The following is a 14,747-nucleotide window of genomic DNA, read 5'->3' as shown; positions in this document are numbered from 1 at the left end:
AATGGGAAATGCTTCCAAAAAAAGTTCCATTGGGGTTTGTACAAGGTGGTTTGTTTGAGGCACGAAAGCTTAGTAATTTGTTATGAGGGCGCAGTATAAACTCTATTGATGTTGGGGGAAAATAAAGCACTGCACCCTCCTTGTGTTATGTATTGGAAGGGATGAGCCGATCCATTAAGTGGCAACCTTTGTGATCAAGATCGTCAATACCACAGCTTTGGATATTTGCCAGGCAACGAAGAATATCCCATTCTGCCATTCAACTTTAAGAGAGCATGCCAACACGCAACCAATCATGGATACTTTTCTTCAATGCATCTTCAGCGACAAGAACGCGTCAACAAATTCCAATTCAAAGATGACAACTCTTTAGTGGCAGTACTGGCATATTTTACTAGTGGTTGCCAGTGGGAAAATCATCTCGGATCAATCATAATCGGGTAGTACAGCACCTGGTAGCTCATATAACGATGCGATGGACACTACCGAAATCCGAAGAAACATGTGCTCCCATTGAGGTGTCATTTTACGATCAAGAATCAATCGCTCCTGTTATCGTTGCTTGATGATCTTTGTTATGAGTGACTCCCGTTACATTATAAAAATTATCTACAATGAGCCGCTTAGCCAAGACTTGCAACTGCATGTAGCATATGCTCTTGTTTGCTGGTGTAACCATGCACAGTGTGTGGCTGCTGTAACACAAGGCGAACATCAACCTTCATCATCCTTGGCTGTCGTTCAATGCGTAACGATGTTTAGTGCGCACGTCTTTGTGATGGAGGCATACAATTGCAATTGTGGATTGATCGCATGCACTAGGATGCAGGGATATCAATAGAGTCACCATCGTTTGAGAGAAGAAAAGTTGATGTTGAGGATCATTGTTGTCAAAGTTGAAACAAGGCACCATCTTTCTACGTGCACAAAACCATTGGCCATCCATTGCGGTACATAGCAGCAGTTTTATCCATGGAGGATGGTTACAGCATGGCTACCGATAATGCCCATCATAATAGCTAGAGTAATTTGTGTTGACAATATGACACCTTATACAGCAAAGATCCATCTAAGTACGCATCCACATGTTTCTATTGCTTTCTTCGATTACACAGTGATCATTGTGCTGGTTTACCTACTTGCATACGTGGTCGCCCCATTAATGGTTCTCTTTTTACCGCTGACAATGACCCCAAATCATCCCTGTATGTCCCCTTGTTGGCAATTGATACGAGCATCATTGGTGAATATTTATGCACCCCAATAGGACGGGGCATGGGAGATTACTAACCAATTGTAGAATACATGTATACAACAACGCACCGGGTGACATTAATTGGCCCCATAGGTGGGCTGATTAACAACATCTGGTTGATGATGACAAGTATTAATTGGCAGCAATTGGACACAATGAATGCATGTTAACATGGGCTATTGATGTACAGCAATTTCCATGACCATCATTCACAATGTTGAATGGGCTCAATCGCTTGGCAACGATCCATTTTGCAATTTGCATGACGAAAGAACGAACACTGCCACACCAAATCTTGGCAATAACAACCCGCGGGGTTATGTCAAATGCCAAATGGCAGATGTATGTATTGCAAAGCGTTTGTTTGTGACACGAGGTGAACGCGTGCGAATTGGGAGCGATCTTATAGGATCGTAGGCGGATCGACAAGCTTGCAACAATAACCTTGAATTTCAAGAAAACGATCGTTTCATGGCAACGGTTCAGCATTTGCGAAGCAAGTCGTCATAGCAACAACCGGACAAATTGTCGGACCCACATGCAAAAGTTGTTGCACAACACCACCTGCGTGACATACATATCACTTATCCCGGGTTCCATTCCCATTGATCGTTTCCACCTCATGTGGTCTCATGCGAGCTCACCATATATCTTGCCACCCCGACCCCTTTTCATTCATGTTTCCTGATGTTCTAATCGCCACATGCTTAATTCAAATTGATCATAAACAGATATCTGGGAACCGTTAAACAAGAGTTGATGCTGTGGGGGCCAAAAGGGAATGATTCATGTCGCGCGTGTGTGTGTAATGGTCATTTTTTCTTTGCATGTATCGGTTGAACGCGCGTCAACTGTTCTTCCACTTCGGTGTTGTCGGCCACAAAATAGCGGATAAGGTATAAAAAAAGGTTCATCTCCCAATTAACACTCAACAGCATCACATCTTCCAACATTTTTCTTCTCTTCTTTTCTGTACACTTCATCAACATTTAGTAATGTTGCTCCGCTTCCTTTGTACAGCCATGGCTACAGCAGCCGTGGTATCGGCAGCCGATGTCAAATACTCGGTTGTCGCATTCCCTGGAGATGGTCAGAGCGTTGCTGTTTCGGTGGATGGTCAAGCTCATGCATTAGCTGCGACACAATACCCTAACCTATACTCTGGATCAGCACCAGCGCCATCTGATCATTACCAATATGTTTTACAATCATCGTCAGGGTCCTCCCAACAAGTTGCCGAATCCACAACACGCAAATTAGCCCAAGGCGTCTCTCAAACAGGCAACGAATTCTTCAATCGCTCACGTACCATATACGATGTCCCTGCTCTCCCTCAAGCATTCAATCCTGTTTATCCACGTGAGTGCTGTTTGACACATTTCTGGTTATTTGTGTGTCTGAGCATATGCAATGCAGGTTGTTGTGGTATACAACAACCCATTGGATGATGCCAAGAAACATTTGGGGCACATGTCACTTACTCATTTCTCTCTATGCACATACACAGCCCTATTTACCGGCATGAACATGTCCAATGAGGTTGCCACGGTAATCCTCAATGCGAATGATACCGGCATCAAGGCGTACCTTGAAAATCCCAAGGGCGATTTTGGCAAGATCCAAGTCTACAATATGACATACATCACCAGCAACCAAGTCTATACATTCCAAAATGCAGGCATCAAGACGAGTGGTCAATCCACCAAAGAGTTTGCCAAGCAATCCTGGAAGATCGATCTCAACGTTAAAAAGTTTGGAAGCGGCGTTGATAACAAACAATTACTCTTTGGCCGAACGACCCTTAAATTCCGCGCTCATGAAACAGATCCTACCTTTGCGTAAGTATCCCGCTTGTGATTCCATTTTTTTACCCATTTTTGGATGCTGTACTACAATGTAGCCATGATCAGCTGCATGTGTATATTGCTCAGAATACAAGTGGGAAAGGAAAAAGAAAATAGCCATTCGAGGCTAATTTTTTTCTTTTGGTAGGCGGGAGAAGCTATTATTGGATTGTCTTGCCGCATCTGGTGCTGCCACTTTGTCCGGCAGTTGGGCACGATTGTTCGTTAACAATGAAGCATTCGGCCTTTATCTCATGATCGATGATGCCTCTACCCACTTTATTGATGATGTGCTCCATGCTGGCAATTACTCGTACCCATACACTGGTAAGCCCCCCCCCAAAAAAGCTCACGCAATGAACGCTTCATATAACTAACATACTCGAGGTAGGCCCTGTATACAAAGGAAACTCTCTCAGTGATACAGAAGAGGCTGATTTGGTGTACAAGGGTGATGATCCATCGTTGTACTCGAAGGATGTGTATGACCCCAAGGATGATGGCAAGGCTGACCTTAACAAAACCAATGAAATGGAACCCTTGATCGGCTTAATGAAGCGCATTCAGCAAAATGAGACTGTTGTGGATACCAAGCATACATTGATCCATATGGCATTCAACTTTTTGTCAGCATCATGGGATGGTTTTTGGTACCAAGCTAGCAATTACTACATTACCCAGGACCTCCAAAGCAACCAATGGACGCTGATCACGTATGATTTCGATGAGACATTCGGTAATGGCATTGAGGATGATTCTCTTATCACTGTGCCATACCAGCAATTTGGTCCCTCAGGTGGCAATGTGTCTCGTCCCTTGCAGGATCAAGTGTTACACGGCAACGAAGCAACCATGAATGAAATTCTCACCACTGTGGTCAAGCGCTTTTTCAAGCCCAGCATTATTGAACCCCGATTGAATGCATGGATCGAAATGTTACGCGAAGACATTGCTTGGGATAGAGCCATTCCTGCTAAATCACCGGGTGATGCCCGACAATGGACGCTTGAAGACTTTGAAACAAACATGAAGAATACCACCAAAGACATTGTTGGCTTGCTTGAATTCATCACGAAGCGTTCGGCAGCTGTTACTCAACAGCTCAATATCACTGATGCTGACGAAGGCCTTCCTGCACTTGAACCTTACACCCAAGGTAAGATGGGTGATGGTGCCGCAGGCTCATCATCATCGAACCCTGGCGTTGATGCTGGCAACAATGGCAATGTCACCCCTGGTGGTGGTGGTGCAGATTCGTCAGCTTCATCCATCCATCCATTCTCAGCAACAACTATGGCTTTGTTGTTCTCGTTTGGTGCATACATCCTTTTGTGATTATAGTAGTAGTTTTTCTTTGTTTCGATAGAGCATTTTATTGTAATTATATCATGTATCATGAAATTATGGAAAGGGGGCTGCTAGTGTTCTTGAGTCAATATCCAATGTACTTTGAGGGATGGCAACATAGAGTTAGCAGCTATCTCTACGTATACAAAATAATCGAATGACGCAGGCAAAGTGCGTGGTAATGTTGCATTCCTTAATCCAACGTGTCTATTCTCGTGACGATGATGACTCAATGCGTGATGTCGGCTATACAGCTACCACAATACTCTATTGGATCACCTTTGGGCAGAGCTGTCAAAGTAGCAAGATTCGGCAACATACAGCCTTAGCCGTACAGCCGTCGGGGTGTTAATTTTGTGGTTTGAAACACACGCACAACCCCTCGACTCGTTTCCAGAGTTTCTCATTTTCATTTTCATTGTTGGATTGCATTTGATTGTCAGGCGGGAATGAGAGGCCAGCATCATGTCAAAATTCTACCACCTCAATTTGACACCTTCGTCGTTCTGTCATAGGTCATTATAATAAGCACAAATGGTAAGATCAATGCCTATTGGTAAGTCCTAGTGACATAAACAATTTTCTAGTAGGTAAAGAGCTGTCGAGAACCGACTGATTCGGAGCGATTATATCGGGGAATAATAATATGCAAGTTGTGGGTATACACGGTACCTTGGCAAGCTATGATAGATGTTTCAGCGTAGACATGGCAATATCAGTGGCAAATGACGTATACATGGCTTACTATCTCATATCGGAAATGGGATCGTCGATTCGAACGTGGTGATGGTACGTAATTGCATCGATAATAGGATGGCACTTTTTGGTATATGCACGTGGTAAATATAGTTTTTAGTGGATAAGGGGTAGATCTCGCTTTGAGAGCACTGGATACTCATGTACCTTCGCATTACAGAAGATCACTATGATGATTCACGCACGTCTCTTAGCAATTACAAGTGCAAGCATCATATGGATATTTATTAATTGATCACGATGGATCCTTAATGAACTATGAGCAGAGATCATTGTGTAATTGAAAGAAGGGAAAAAGGCAATGTCTGATCCAGGAAAATAGCGTGACCTTCAGGGATCTCTTTTGGGAAACCTCTTTTATCTCTTGTATTCCGACCTCCCTTTGCATACTTCTTGTTCACCCGTCTTTTATCACCGTTCAATTGATGCATGCCAACGACTCAGCCTACATTAAAGAAGTTTGGTCTGAAAACCTTGAAGAGGAGATGGCACACCTACGCGATTTGGTGGAAGAGTATCCCTATCTAGCCATGGTAGGCTGCTTGTCAATCTTTTGTCCTTTGCTCATTGTCACTATGCATACCCCCACCACCCCTTCTCTCATACACTTTCAGCTTCCCTACCGATCAACACTTTTGTCCTTTTTCTATCTTGTAGGATACTGAATTCCCAGGTGTCGTCGCTCGGCCTATTGGCACTTTTCGAACTTCCTCCGATTACCACTACCAGACCTTACGCTGCAATGTCGACGTGCTAAAGATCATTCAACTTGGTATCACCTTTGCGGATGAACACGGCAATCTTCCACGCAACATTTGTACTTGGCAATTCAACTTCAAGTTTAGCTTGTCGTAAGTGGGATGGATCTATATGCAAATAGCAGGCGCGTATACGCAAGATGATCTCTCTCTTCTCACACACAGGATACTATAGTGAAGACATGTACGCCCAAGATTCAATCGAGCTGTTGACCAAATCAGGAATCGATTTCAAGAAGCATGAGGAGCATGGTATTGATGTAGAGCACTTTGGTGAGCTGTTGATCAGTTCAGGCTTTGTGCTTTTGGAGGATGTCAAGTGGATCTCTTTTCACAGGTACATTGGTTTTTTGGGATTGTGGGTATCAGGACTAACAGTCTCTATGATAGTGGATACGATTTTGGATATCTTCTCAAGTTGTTGACGTGTTCCCCAATGCCAGCGGATGAGACCGAGTTCTTTGAAATTCTACGACTTTATTTTCCCTGTATATATGATATCAAATATTTAATGAGGAGCTGCAAGAATCTCAAGGGTGGATTGCAAGATATTGCTGATGATTTACAGGTATGTGAGAAGAACATGGAAAGGGGTTGGTGGGCCCTTAGCAATGAATGGGGATGGTCTATCGGAAATATTCATCAGTGGTTGAGTTGTAGGTGGCCAGAGTGGGTCCTCAGCATCAAGCGGGAAGCGACAGTCTTTTGACATGCACAACCTTCTTCAAGATGCGACAAATGTTCTTTGACGATCGAATCGATGATCAGAAATATCTGTGAGTGCCCATTTATCATCATGAATTTGCTGTATACTCATCATCCATTACAGAGGATACCTATATGGCTTACGCAGTAGTCCAAGCGCCGTACAATCACTCACACAAGCAACAAGCAACATGTCGTTGAATAGCAACAACAATAGCCCGACAATTACAGATGGTGGGGATATAAATGGAAAGATGAATGGAACAATCAGGCAATAAAAAAAAGTAAAAAAGAAAGCAAGCTTTGTTTAAATGATAAGGGAAAGGGAAATCTACAACTTGGAATCGGCAACGAAGTTAGTGCCCTTGGCAATGTTGCCCTTGAGCTCGGAAGCAGCCTTGGTGAACAATTGCTTTTCGTAGGGGGAGATGGAACCAATAGGCAAAACACGTTCAACACCATTCTTGCCGAGCTTGACAGGGACGGAAAAGTATGGCACATCACCAACCAAATCCTTGACAGCCTTAGCACCGTTTTGATCGGCTTCCAAGTTAATGTATGTGCATTCAACAATATCCTTGCCAGCAAAAGCAGCGTCAATCACGGCAAGAGCGAAGCGAGCACCAGCAAAAGCCATGGAAAGAGTAGCACTGCCAGCACCATTCTTAGCCTTGACAACTTCATCACCACCAAATTGGATACGATGGGTGACCTTTTCAATTTGATCTTGAGACAACTTGTTGGTGACTTGAGAGAGCAAAGGCAAAATGGTAACACCGCTATGACCACCAACAACAGGCACCTGCAACTTGCTAGGTTCATCACCAATGAGCTCAGAGACAAATGTCGAGGCACGGACAATATCAAGAGTTGTGACACCAAAGATTCTTTTTTGGGCATTTGCATTAGTCAAAAGCTTCTTGCACAGCAGCTATCTACCCCACCTTTCCCCCATTCTTTACCTGCGAGGATCATAGACATTGTGCTTTTTGAAGACTTCGGCAACAATAGGAACAGTGGAATTGACAGGGTTGGAAATGATACACATGAAAGCCTTGGGTGCGTACTTGGCAGCAGCAGTAGCAAGGTCACGCACAATACCAGCGTTGATCTTGAACAAATCGTCACGAGTCATACCAGGCTTGCGAGGTACACCAGCAGGAATCACAACTGCAACAAACATGGCAATGAGCAATCTCTCTTGACGATGCGCTACAACCCCATGAGTCACTCCTCTTCTCACTTACCAACTGCAGCATCCTGAATAGCATCCTTGAGTTGCTCAGGACCAACATGGCCGGTAACTGTGGACTTGGTGTTGATATGGCTATAGAGAGAATACGCGATATGATCAATGTGCTATCCTACATACACACTAATAAAGTGTTTGTTATATATACCTAAGGTCAGCAGCAACACCGGGAGTGTTGACGATATCGTAGAGGGAGAGATGAGTGATTCTCTCGGATTGCTTCAACAGCAACGAGAGAGGTTGACCAATACCGCCAGCGGCACCACATACACAGACTTTAACCATGATGACAAAGAAGAAACAGAAGATGTGATTTTCATGTGTCCCCCGCATTTGATCGCTTTAAAACCATCCCCCTCGGTCAAAACTCAGCATCCAACCACACGTGAAGTTGACCTCTTTGTCATTTGACAACCCACCTGCGCACTTGCATATGATATCTCCTGCCTTATGAACTATCTTACAAAATCTAAATCATAAAATGAAGAACGCGTCTTACTATCTTATTGACAACATCCTTTATCACAGCGTTTTACACATGGATGTACTCTTCCAATCCGCCATGAATCTTTCTATAATACAATGCATCAAACACCCACAGATGATGGGGCCAACTCATGAATATGGAAGGTCTCTTCTCTTATCAGTGATTGGGTCAACACAATCCCGTACTCGCTTAAAGTAATCCTTCAATTCAACATCATTCATCAAGGATAGATCGAGAGGTACAACAAATTGCTTCAATGGGAAATACACAATCCGAGAAGTTGCATCCTTTTTGTATTCATTGTGTAAAACTGAATGGATAAACGTAAGATGGCTCTTGGCGTGTGTCAGGGAATTGTTTGCAAGGCGTGTTAAATCATCGAGATGGATGATGCTGATTGTGCATGGTTGACAGGTTGCACAAAGGATGATGATAGTGGTTGCCATGAGATAGTGTGCAAAGTATGTACGATGATTGGATGCATCAATCGTTCAGGGTGATCGCATCAAGCAAATGGTCAAGGTGACAATGGAGACGTAAGAACAAAGGTTCCTTTTCCACGCGTCGAATAGATCCCAATTCCCCCATCTCTTGTACCAAGCCAATACCCAAACATATCCATATCCATATCCATAAGAAGTTGTATGTATTGAAGCAAGTTGCTACACGTAAATAAAGCTGCCTCTATACAATGGCTATTTGCTGTCACGTGAACAAGGCTGTAAGGCAAGCTGCTGCAAGGGAAGAACGCTTTTTGAGAGGATAGAGTAGAGACTTCGCTAATAGCAGCTGCTGGAATGAATGCTGTTACGCTTGATCGTGGAAGAGAGATGTGCAAGAGCGTTTGTTGTGTCAAGAGATTCGTGTGTTGTAGAAGAGTGACAGGAAGGCTGTGTACACGCCATGAACTTGTCATTCAGTCAAAGACAATCGGATCAAGCGAGTTGTAGGATTGACATGATGGGTTGAAGCAGGACGATCGTTCGCCGGTAGTTGTATACTTGAATGGAGCAACAGTTGAGAATGGGAAGAAGAAGAGGAGAGAAGCTGGGAGTGGAAGAAGTGGAAATTAACTTGATGCTTCTGTTGTTGGATGAGCTTTCTTTGTTTGAGCGTTGTTCAGTCAAACTCTCTCGGATCAAGAAAGTTGAATGATGGCCATGCTGAGCTGGAGCAGGACAATCGTTCGTGTGCATTGAATTGGACAACAAAGGTGAATGGAAGGAATGGGCTATCAAGTGGCAGTTTACATTAACTTACCAATTTGATTCTTCTGATATTGGATGATGTTTCTGTGTTTGAGCGTTTTTCAGTCAAATACCCTCGGATCAAGAAAGTTCAATGATGGGCATGCTGGGCTGGAGCAGGAGAAGCGTTCACATGCATTGGGTTGGGCAACAATGGAGAATGGGAGGAAGTGGCTGCTAGCTGGCAGTTTATAAGTAACCATGGCATTAATTTTTCTAAAATTGGATGATGTTTCTTTGTTTGACCGCAGCTCAGTCAAATCCCCTTGGATCAAGAAAGTTGAATGATGGAAGTGTAGGTCTGGAGCAGGACAATCGTTCACATGCATTGGATTGGGTAACAATAGAGAATGGGAGGAAGTGGCAATACATGAACTGGAAATTACGTCTGTGTATCTATCATGCATTGATCCTTCCTGGTTTCTCAGCTCCGTTACACAAACACGACCCTCTGCATCTTTTGCTCTGCCAGGATCAAGCTACTTCACAATGAACAAAGACCACCCTTCATATAGCATCATGCACACAACATAAAGGTCCCTGTAACTCTAAACTTTACAATCAGACGTGGGGTCTTTAATCGAACAATCTTGCTCGGCGGGGTGAAAACGATCTTGTGTCAAACTATGAAGTCCATCATGGGCAACCCCAGATTTCGCCATGTCGCCATGAGCCAAAGTGGATCGACCTCTTGAATTTTTTTTTGACGACGACGAAAAATTTTTTTGGCTGGTGGCGACATCGCGAAATCTGGGATTGCCCACGATGAACATGAAACTTGCACACAAGGTACGCTTCACCCCGCCGAGCATGTTGCTCTATTAAAGATCCCCACGTTTGATTGTAAATTCTTGAGATATGACTGTCTTGATGTTTTTGCTAGGCTGTAAGCGTGACGTGATGCTATATGAAGGGTGGCCTCTGCTCGTTGTCAATCGCCTCACTCATATTAGAGCCGTGCAGAAGGACTCGTTTGCGTAACAAAGCTGAGAAAGCAGGACGCTGTAAGGGTCAATCTTATTGGTAGAGATGTGCATGATGTACGTAGTAGCTCCATCACCAACATTAAGGGCCACCTACAACAATTAGGTGTATGGAATGGTTTCTTAAGTAAGTACCTTAGAAAATACAGTCATCTTTACAGTGGGTCACCTTGATTACATACTAGGCTCAACGTTCATTCATATCTTTTGATAGGTGTGTATGACGTATATTCGAAGCTGTTCTTTCAAACTATATGCAGAAAACAACAAATGTATTCACTTTCTTCGATAATGACAAAGATGAAGAAGAGAAGATGGGGGAGGAAAGTATATGATTTAAAACGTACAAAGAACAAAATGAGAGATACGTAGTAATGGGAATACAAGATGCAATAAAGATGGAGATTAATCCAGCAAATCAACAATGGCTATAGAGTGAAATATACAAGTTAATACAAGGCTCTCGTCGTATGTATGTTTGAAAGGCTTACCTTGCAGGATCAAAGATCCCATCATGACTGCCAAAAGAACAATAGCATGTAGCTGAGAAAAGGGAAGTGCACACATGCTCCACAGGACGATTGCGTTAAGAATCCGTGATCCAATGATGACGATGCCGTAAATGTCTTTAAGCTTGGTATTGATGAATTTGATGAGCGAGTTCAGAATAAGGATCAACCCTCCCATGATCAGGAATGTTTTGTAAATGAAGTTCTTCTCATCGTCTGAAAAGTCCACCTTGAGCTCTTCAGCCCCAGCTCTCCGCACAAGATGATGTGTGCTGTTTGCATGTGCATCCATCATATCGTTGCTATCACCAGATGTTGACGAAGTCATTTCAATAGCTTGTAGTGCTGTGAACGCTGCTGTGCTCAATGCATACTTGAACATGGTGACATAACCGGTTTCATGCAATGCACCTAATGATCCAGCAGGCTTCACCGAAACAGTTGTATGCACGGATGGTGTTGAGAAATGGGTATCATCAATTGCGTCGGGATAAACAGAATCCAATGCACGCTTTGCCAGCTTGTGAGCACTCTCTGTACTTGATCCACTACTGCTACTCTCATTGGGTTGTGCCTCGCCACTCGAAGATTCCGATGCAGCTGCTGGCTCTGCTCCATGTTCACTGCTGGATCCTGATGCTGCAGGTTCAGCTCCATGTTCACCGCTTGCAGCTGGCTCAGCTCCATGTTCACCACTTGCTGCTCCTTCAGCTGCAGGTTCTTCTTCATGTAGAACACCATCTTCTATAAGCTGTGAACGGTATACCTTGAGACTAAAAGTTGGATTAGTGTAAGCTAAATCAAAATAAACGATCCATTCATTACTTACGTGTTGATCAATGCAATACCAAAAGCAACCTGGCAAAGATGCAGGGGGAAATGAAGATAAACCCAAATCTGGTGGTGTTTGCTTTGCAAGAAAACCTAAACATTCACGCAACAAAAAAAGTGAATACCTTTGCTCCTTTGGTTTTACGTGACAACAAAGGGCTACTCACCTCTTTGGTGAAATCCTCAAAGTACATAAAAAAGAATCCAAAGATGATGACTACCGCCATCCAGTTGGGTGCCCTGCATGACCATTATGAATAACATAGCACCTCTTGGCAGTTTCCATATACTTACATGATCATAATGTCCAGGCCCGATGCGGCGACCAATCCAACTAACCCCATCAGGTTTTCGCCTATGAATAATACTCCGATGAGGATCTTCATCATTCCAAGCGCATCTAGCCCATCATACACAAGGGGGTGCCATCGTCATATAACTTACCCAGAACAATCAGTGTGAGCAAACCCAAACGTTCGGCAAGATTGCTAGCAGCCCATGAAAGTGTCTTATCACCACGGCTAATAACGTTCACCAAGACCTCTGTCAGGATACCCAAATACCATAGTACACGATGGATGCCTTGGTCGAGGATGGCTAGGGAAGAAGCCCACAGCGTGATCGAGATGAGGTTGGCACCAACATAAAAGGACAATGCAATGCGTGATTTTGATCTTGCAAGAAGAGCAACCACCAGCACTTGTGACAAGTTGCCAAATTAGGTTTGGAATCAAGCTATTCTTCCGTTTTCAAAGAACTTACCGATTGAATATTCAAACACCAATACAGCCTTGAGTGCTAATAAAAGATCATCCATCCATCAATAATAGCGTCCCATGCATGCATATAGTATCAAGTTATCTCACCGATATAGCCATAAACATAAGCTGCGGATGTCAAAAAGTGTTGAGCAGTACCTGCCATGGAGACTTGAAGACAAAAATGTAAGACCGCTGTCGATGGATGGGAGCTATGTTACACACTTACTGACAGCACACATTTCAATTAATTTCCAAATGTGGTGTACGACATCATCCCTATCATCATCATTTAATGACTTGTGTCTCATGGATTTTCGTGTTGTGATTGTCAGCTTACGTGTCAAATCGAGCGGTGTATCTATATACGATTAATGCGTATGACGTGAGATTTAGGTATCCTTCACACAATAAAGTAGCTTCTTACTTACAATGAACTTGCTGTCCATGCCCACCAGGTGATAACGAACCATTGTGCATATGTTCCCAGTGATGTCCAATCTTTGATAACATGGCTGTGGGTGAATTCAGTCAAGGTAGCGACGTAAAACAAGTCATAAAAGAGCTCCAACCAAGATGCTGCCTTTTCTTGACCGATATCAGCACTGAGATCAGGCTCTGGATGTCTGAAAAGAACAATAATAAGATCGAGTTACTATATAGCATGATCCATCGATGCTTACTGAAAGAAGGGTCTACGTGTAGCTTCGACTGGAAGGTGCTCATTATGGTGTATACGAGGCTTAAACTCCACATAAACGTTTTCATTGAATTCGATGGTGCGGTTGTTGGGATTGTGTTCAAGTTGAGATAAATCGTGATGTGTGGGTTCAAAATGATCCGATTTGTGGTGATGGATCTTGATTGAAAAGTCGCGTTTGCACTTGTATAGGAAAGCGGTTAGGCCGTCAGTGTCATGCACACCATTAAACTTGATTCGTTCTTGTGGAGTCAACCGCAGCTAAATTATTATATTGCATTAGGTTCTATGATGTGCTAGGGGGGAAGTGTAATATAGACATCAATGATAGCTTACCAAACTAGCAAATTCATCCGCCTTATCATGGGCCAGTGCAAAACTCTGGTTGCCTCGCAACTGCCGAAAATGGACAACTACCATATTGAAACATCAACATTTGCCTTCAAGCTCCTTATTCCCCATCATCACATACCAATCACATATTCGGTGTCAGGTTCAGGCATTGGTGGTGGTGGCCTAATCGAAGAAGGATCACACCTATTAGGGAAATGCCGGCCATATGACTATTACTACTTACATTTCCTTTGCATGTTCTTCAGGAGATGATGATTTCCATGCTTCCAACTCTTTCAAGTATGTCTTTCGCCTTTCACGATGTGCCTGAAATTGTTCGACTGGATGCGATATCACGTCGCCAAAAGTCTCTTCTCCGTGTTGATACGTGGGACGATCACCAAGGCTTTTACGATTGTCGCTGAATTCAATCTGTTCCATCTCGACATCGTCATCGGGGCCATTGAGAGCCATGAATTCCTCTTCGTCTTCTTGACGTGTGCGACCAATGGGAGGGCGGTAACCACCTCGTCCACGCATAGTGGGACCTCGTCTTACAGTACCTCGACGCATTCTTGATATACAAAATGAGTGTGAAGGGAGAAAAAGGGTATTGTTGTGGAAGAAAGAAAGAAGAAGAAAAAAGGGGGGTGGATGGGCCAAGCCCAAGATTTGATTTAATTGAGAGCGCAGTAAAGTGAGAAGGTGTTCGTCGATCAGCCCAATGCTCCGATAATGACAAGCGCTTATCCAAATAAGGCATGTGGATCCCATTATCCACTGTGGTCCCGACCCACACCAACCACCACAACAAAAATAAAAATGACGGGGGTGTTGCATTGATTGTATCATTTACATCTCTTTCTCATTTCATTCCAACACATAATGGATCCAGCTCACGATAAAAACAAAGACGAACAATCCACAACAGAAGTTAAAATCCATGACTTGTATCATCTCATCCATAGCCAACGCTGTTGCA

At 43.5% G+C, this 14,747-nt stretch overlaps 4 protein-coding genes across 4 annotated transcripts; 2 read left to right on the top strand and 2 right to left on the bottom strand.

The window, feature by feature from the left end:
- Positions 1-2,277: 2,277 nt before the first annotated feature.
- O0I10_000090 (uncharacterized protein) lies at positions 2,278-4,434 on the top strand (the record flags this gene model as incomplete). Its single annotated transcript, XM_058480205.1, has 4 exons — positions 2,278-2,614; positions 2,763-3,093; positions 3,248-3,426; positions 3,491-4,434. The coding sequence occupies 4 exons, from the start codon at positions 2,278-2,280 to the stop codon at positions 4,432-4,434; spliced, it is 1,791 nt and encodes a 596-aa protein (XP_058348728.1).
- Positions 4,435-5,627: 1,193 nt separating this feature from the next.
- O0I10_000089 (uncharacterized protein) lies at positions 5,628-6,943 on the top strand (the record flags this gene model as incomplete). The annotated part of the gene is made up of 6 exons (XM_058480204.1): positions 5,628-5,735; positions 5,860-6,053; positions 6,136-6,297; positions 6,351-6,528; positions 6,621-6,736; positions 6,790-6,943. 6 exons carry the CDS (start codon positions 5,628-5,630, stop codon positions 6,941-6,943), a joined length of 912 nt encoding a protein of 303 aa, XP_058348727.1.
- Positions 6,944-6,996: 53 nt separating this feature from the next.
- Positions 6,997-8,202, bottom strand: O0I10_000088 (malate dehydrogenase, NAD-dependent; the record flags this gene model as incomplete). The annotated part of the gene is made up of 4 exons (XM_058480203.1): positions 6,997-7,552; positions 7,628-7,835; positions 7,913-7,992; positions 8,066-8,202. The coding sequence occupies 4 exons, from the start codon at positions 8,200-8,202 to the stop codon at positions 6,997-6,999; spliced, it is 981 nt and encodes a 326-aa protein (XP_058348726.1).
- Positions 8,203-11,039: 2,837 nt separating this feature from the next.
- O0I10_000087 (uncharacterized protein) lies at positions 11,040-14,338 on the bottom strand (the record flags this gene model as incomplete). The annotated part of the gene is made up of 15 exons (XM_058480202.1): positions 11,040-11,062; positions 11,126-11,916; positions 11,973-12,067; positions 12,142-12,214; positions 12,269-12,329; positions 12,419-12,673; positions 12,737-12,772; positions 12,841-12,903; positions 12,962-13,011; positions 13,073-13,093; positions 13,164-13,358; positions 13,416-13,693; positions 13,769-13,845; positions 13,905-13,948; positions 14,010-14,338. The coding sequence occupies 15 exons, from the start codon at positions 14,336-14,338 to the stop codon at positions 11,040-11,042; spliced, it is 2,391 nt and encodes a 796-aa protein (XP_058348725.1).
- Positions 14,339-14,747: the final 409 nt, after the last annotated feature.

The sequence above is a fragment of the Lichtheimia ornata genome (assembly GCF_029851405.1).
Source record: "Lichtheimia ornata isolate CBS 291.66 chromosome Unknown scaffold00001, whole genome shotgun sequence".
NCBI lineage: Eukaryota > Fungi > Mucoromycota > Mucoromycetes > Mucorales > Lichtheimiaceae > Lichtheimia > Lichtheimia ornata.
Note: the sequence above shows the minus strand (reverse complement) of the source record. Positions and strands in the feature narration are given on the sequence as shown.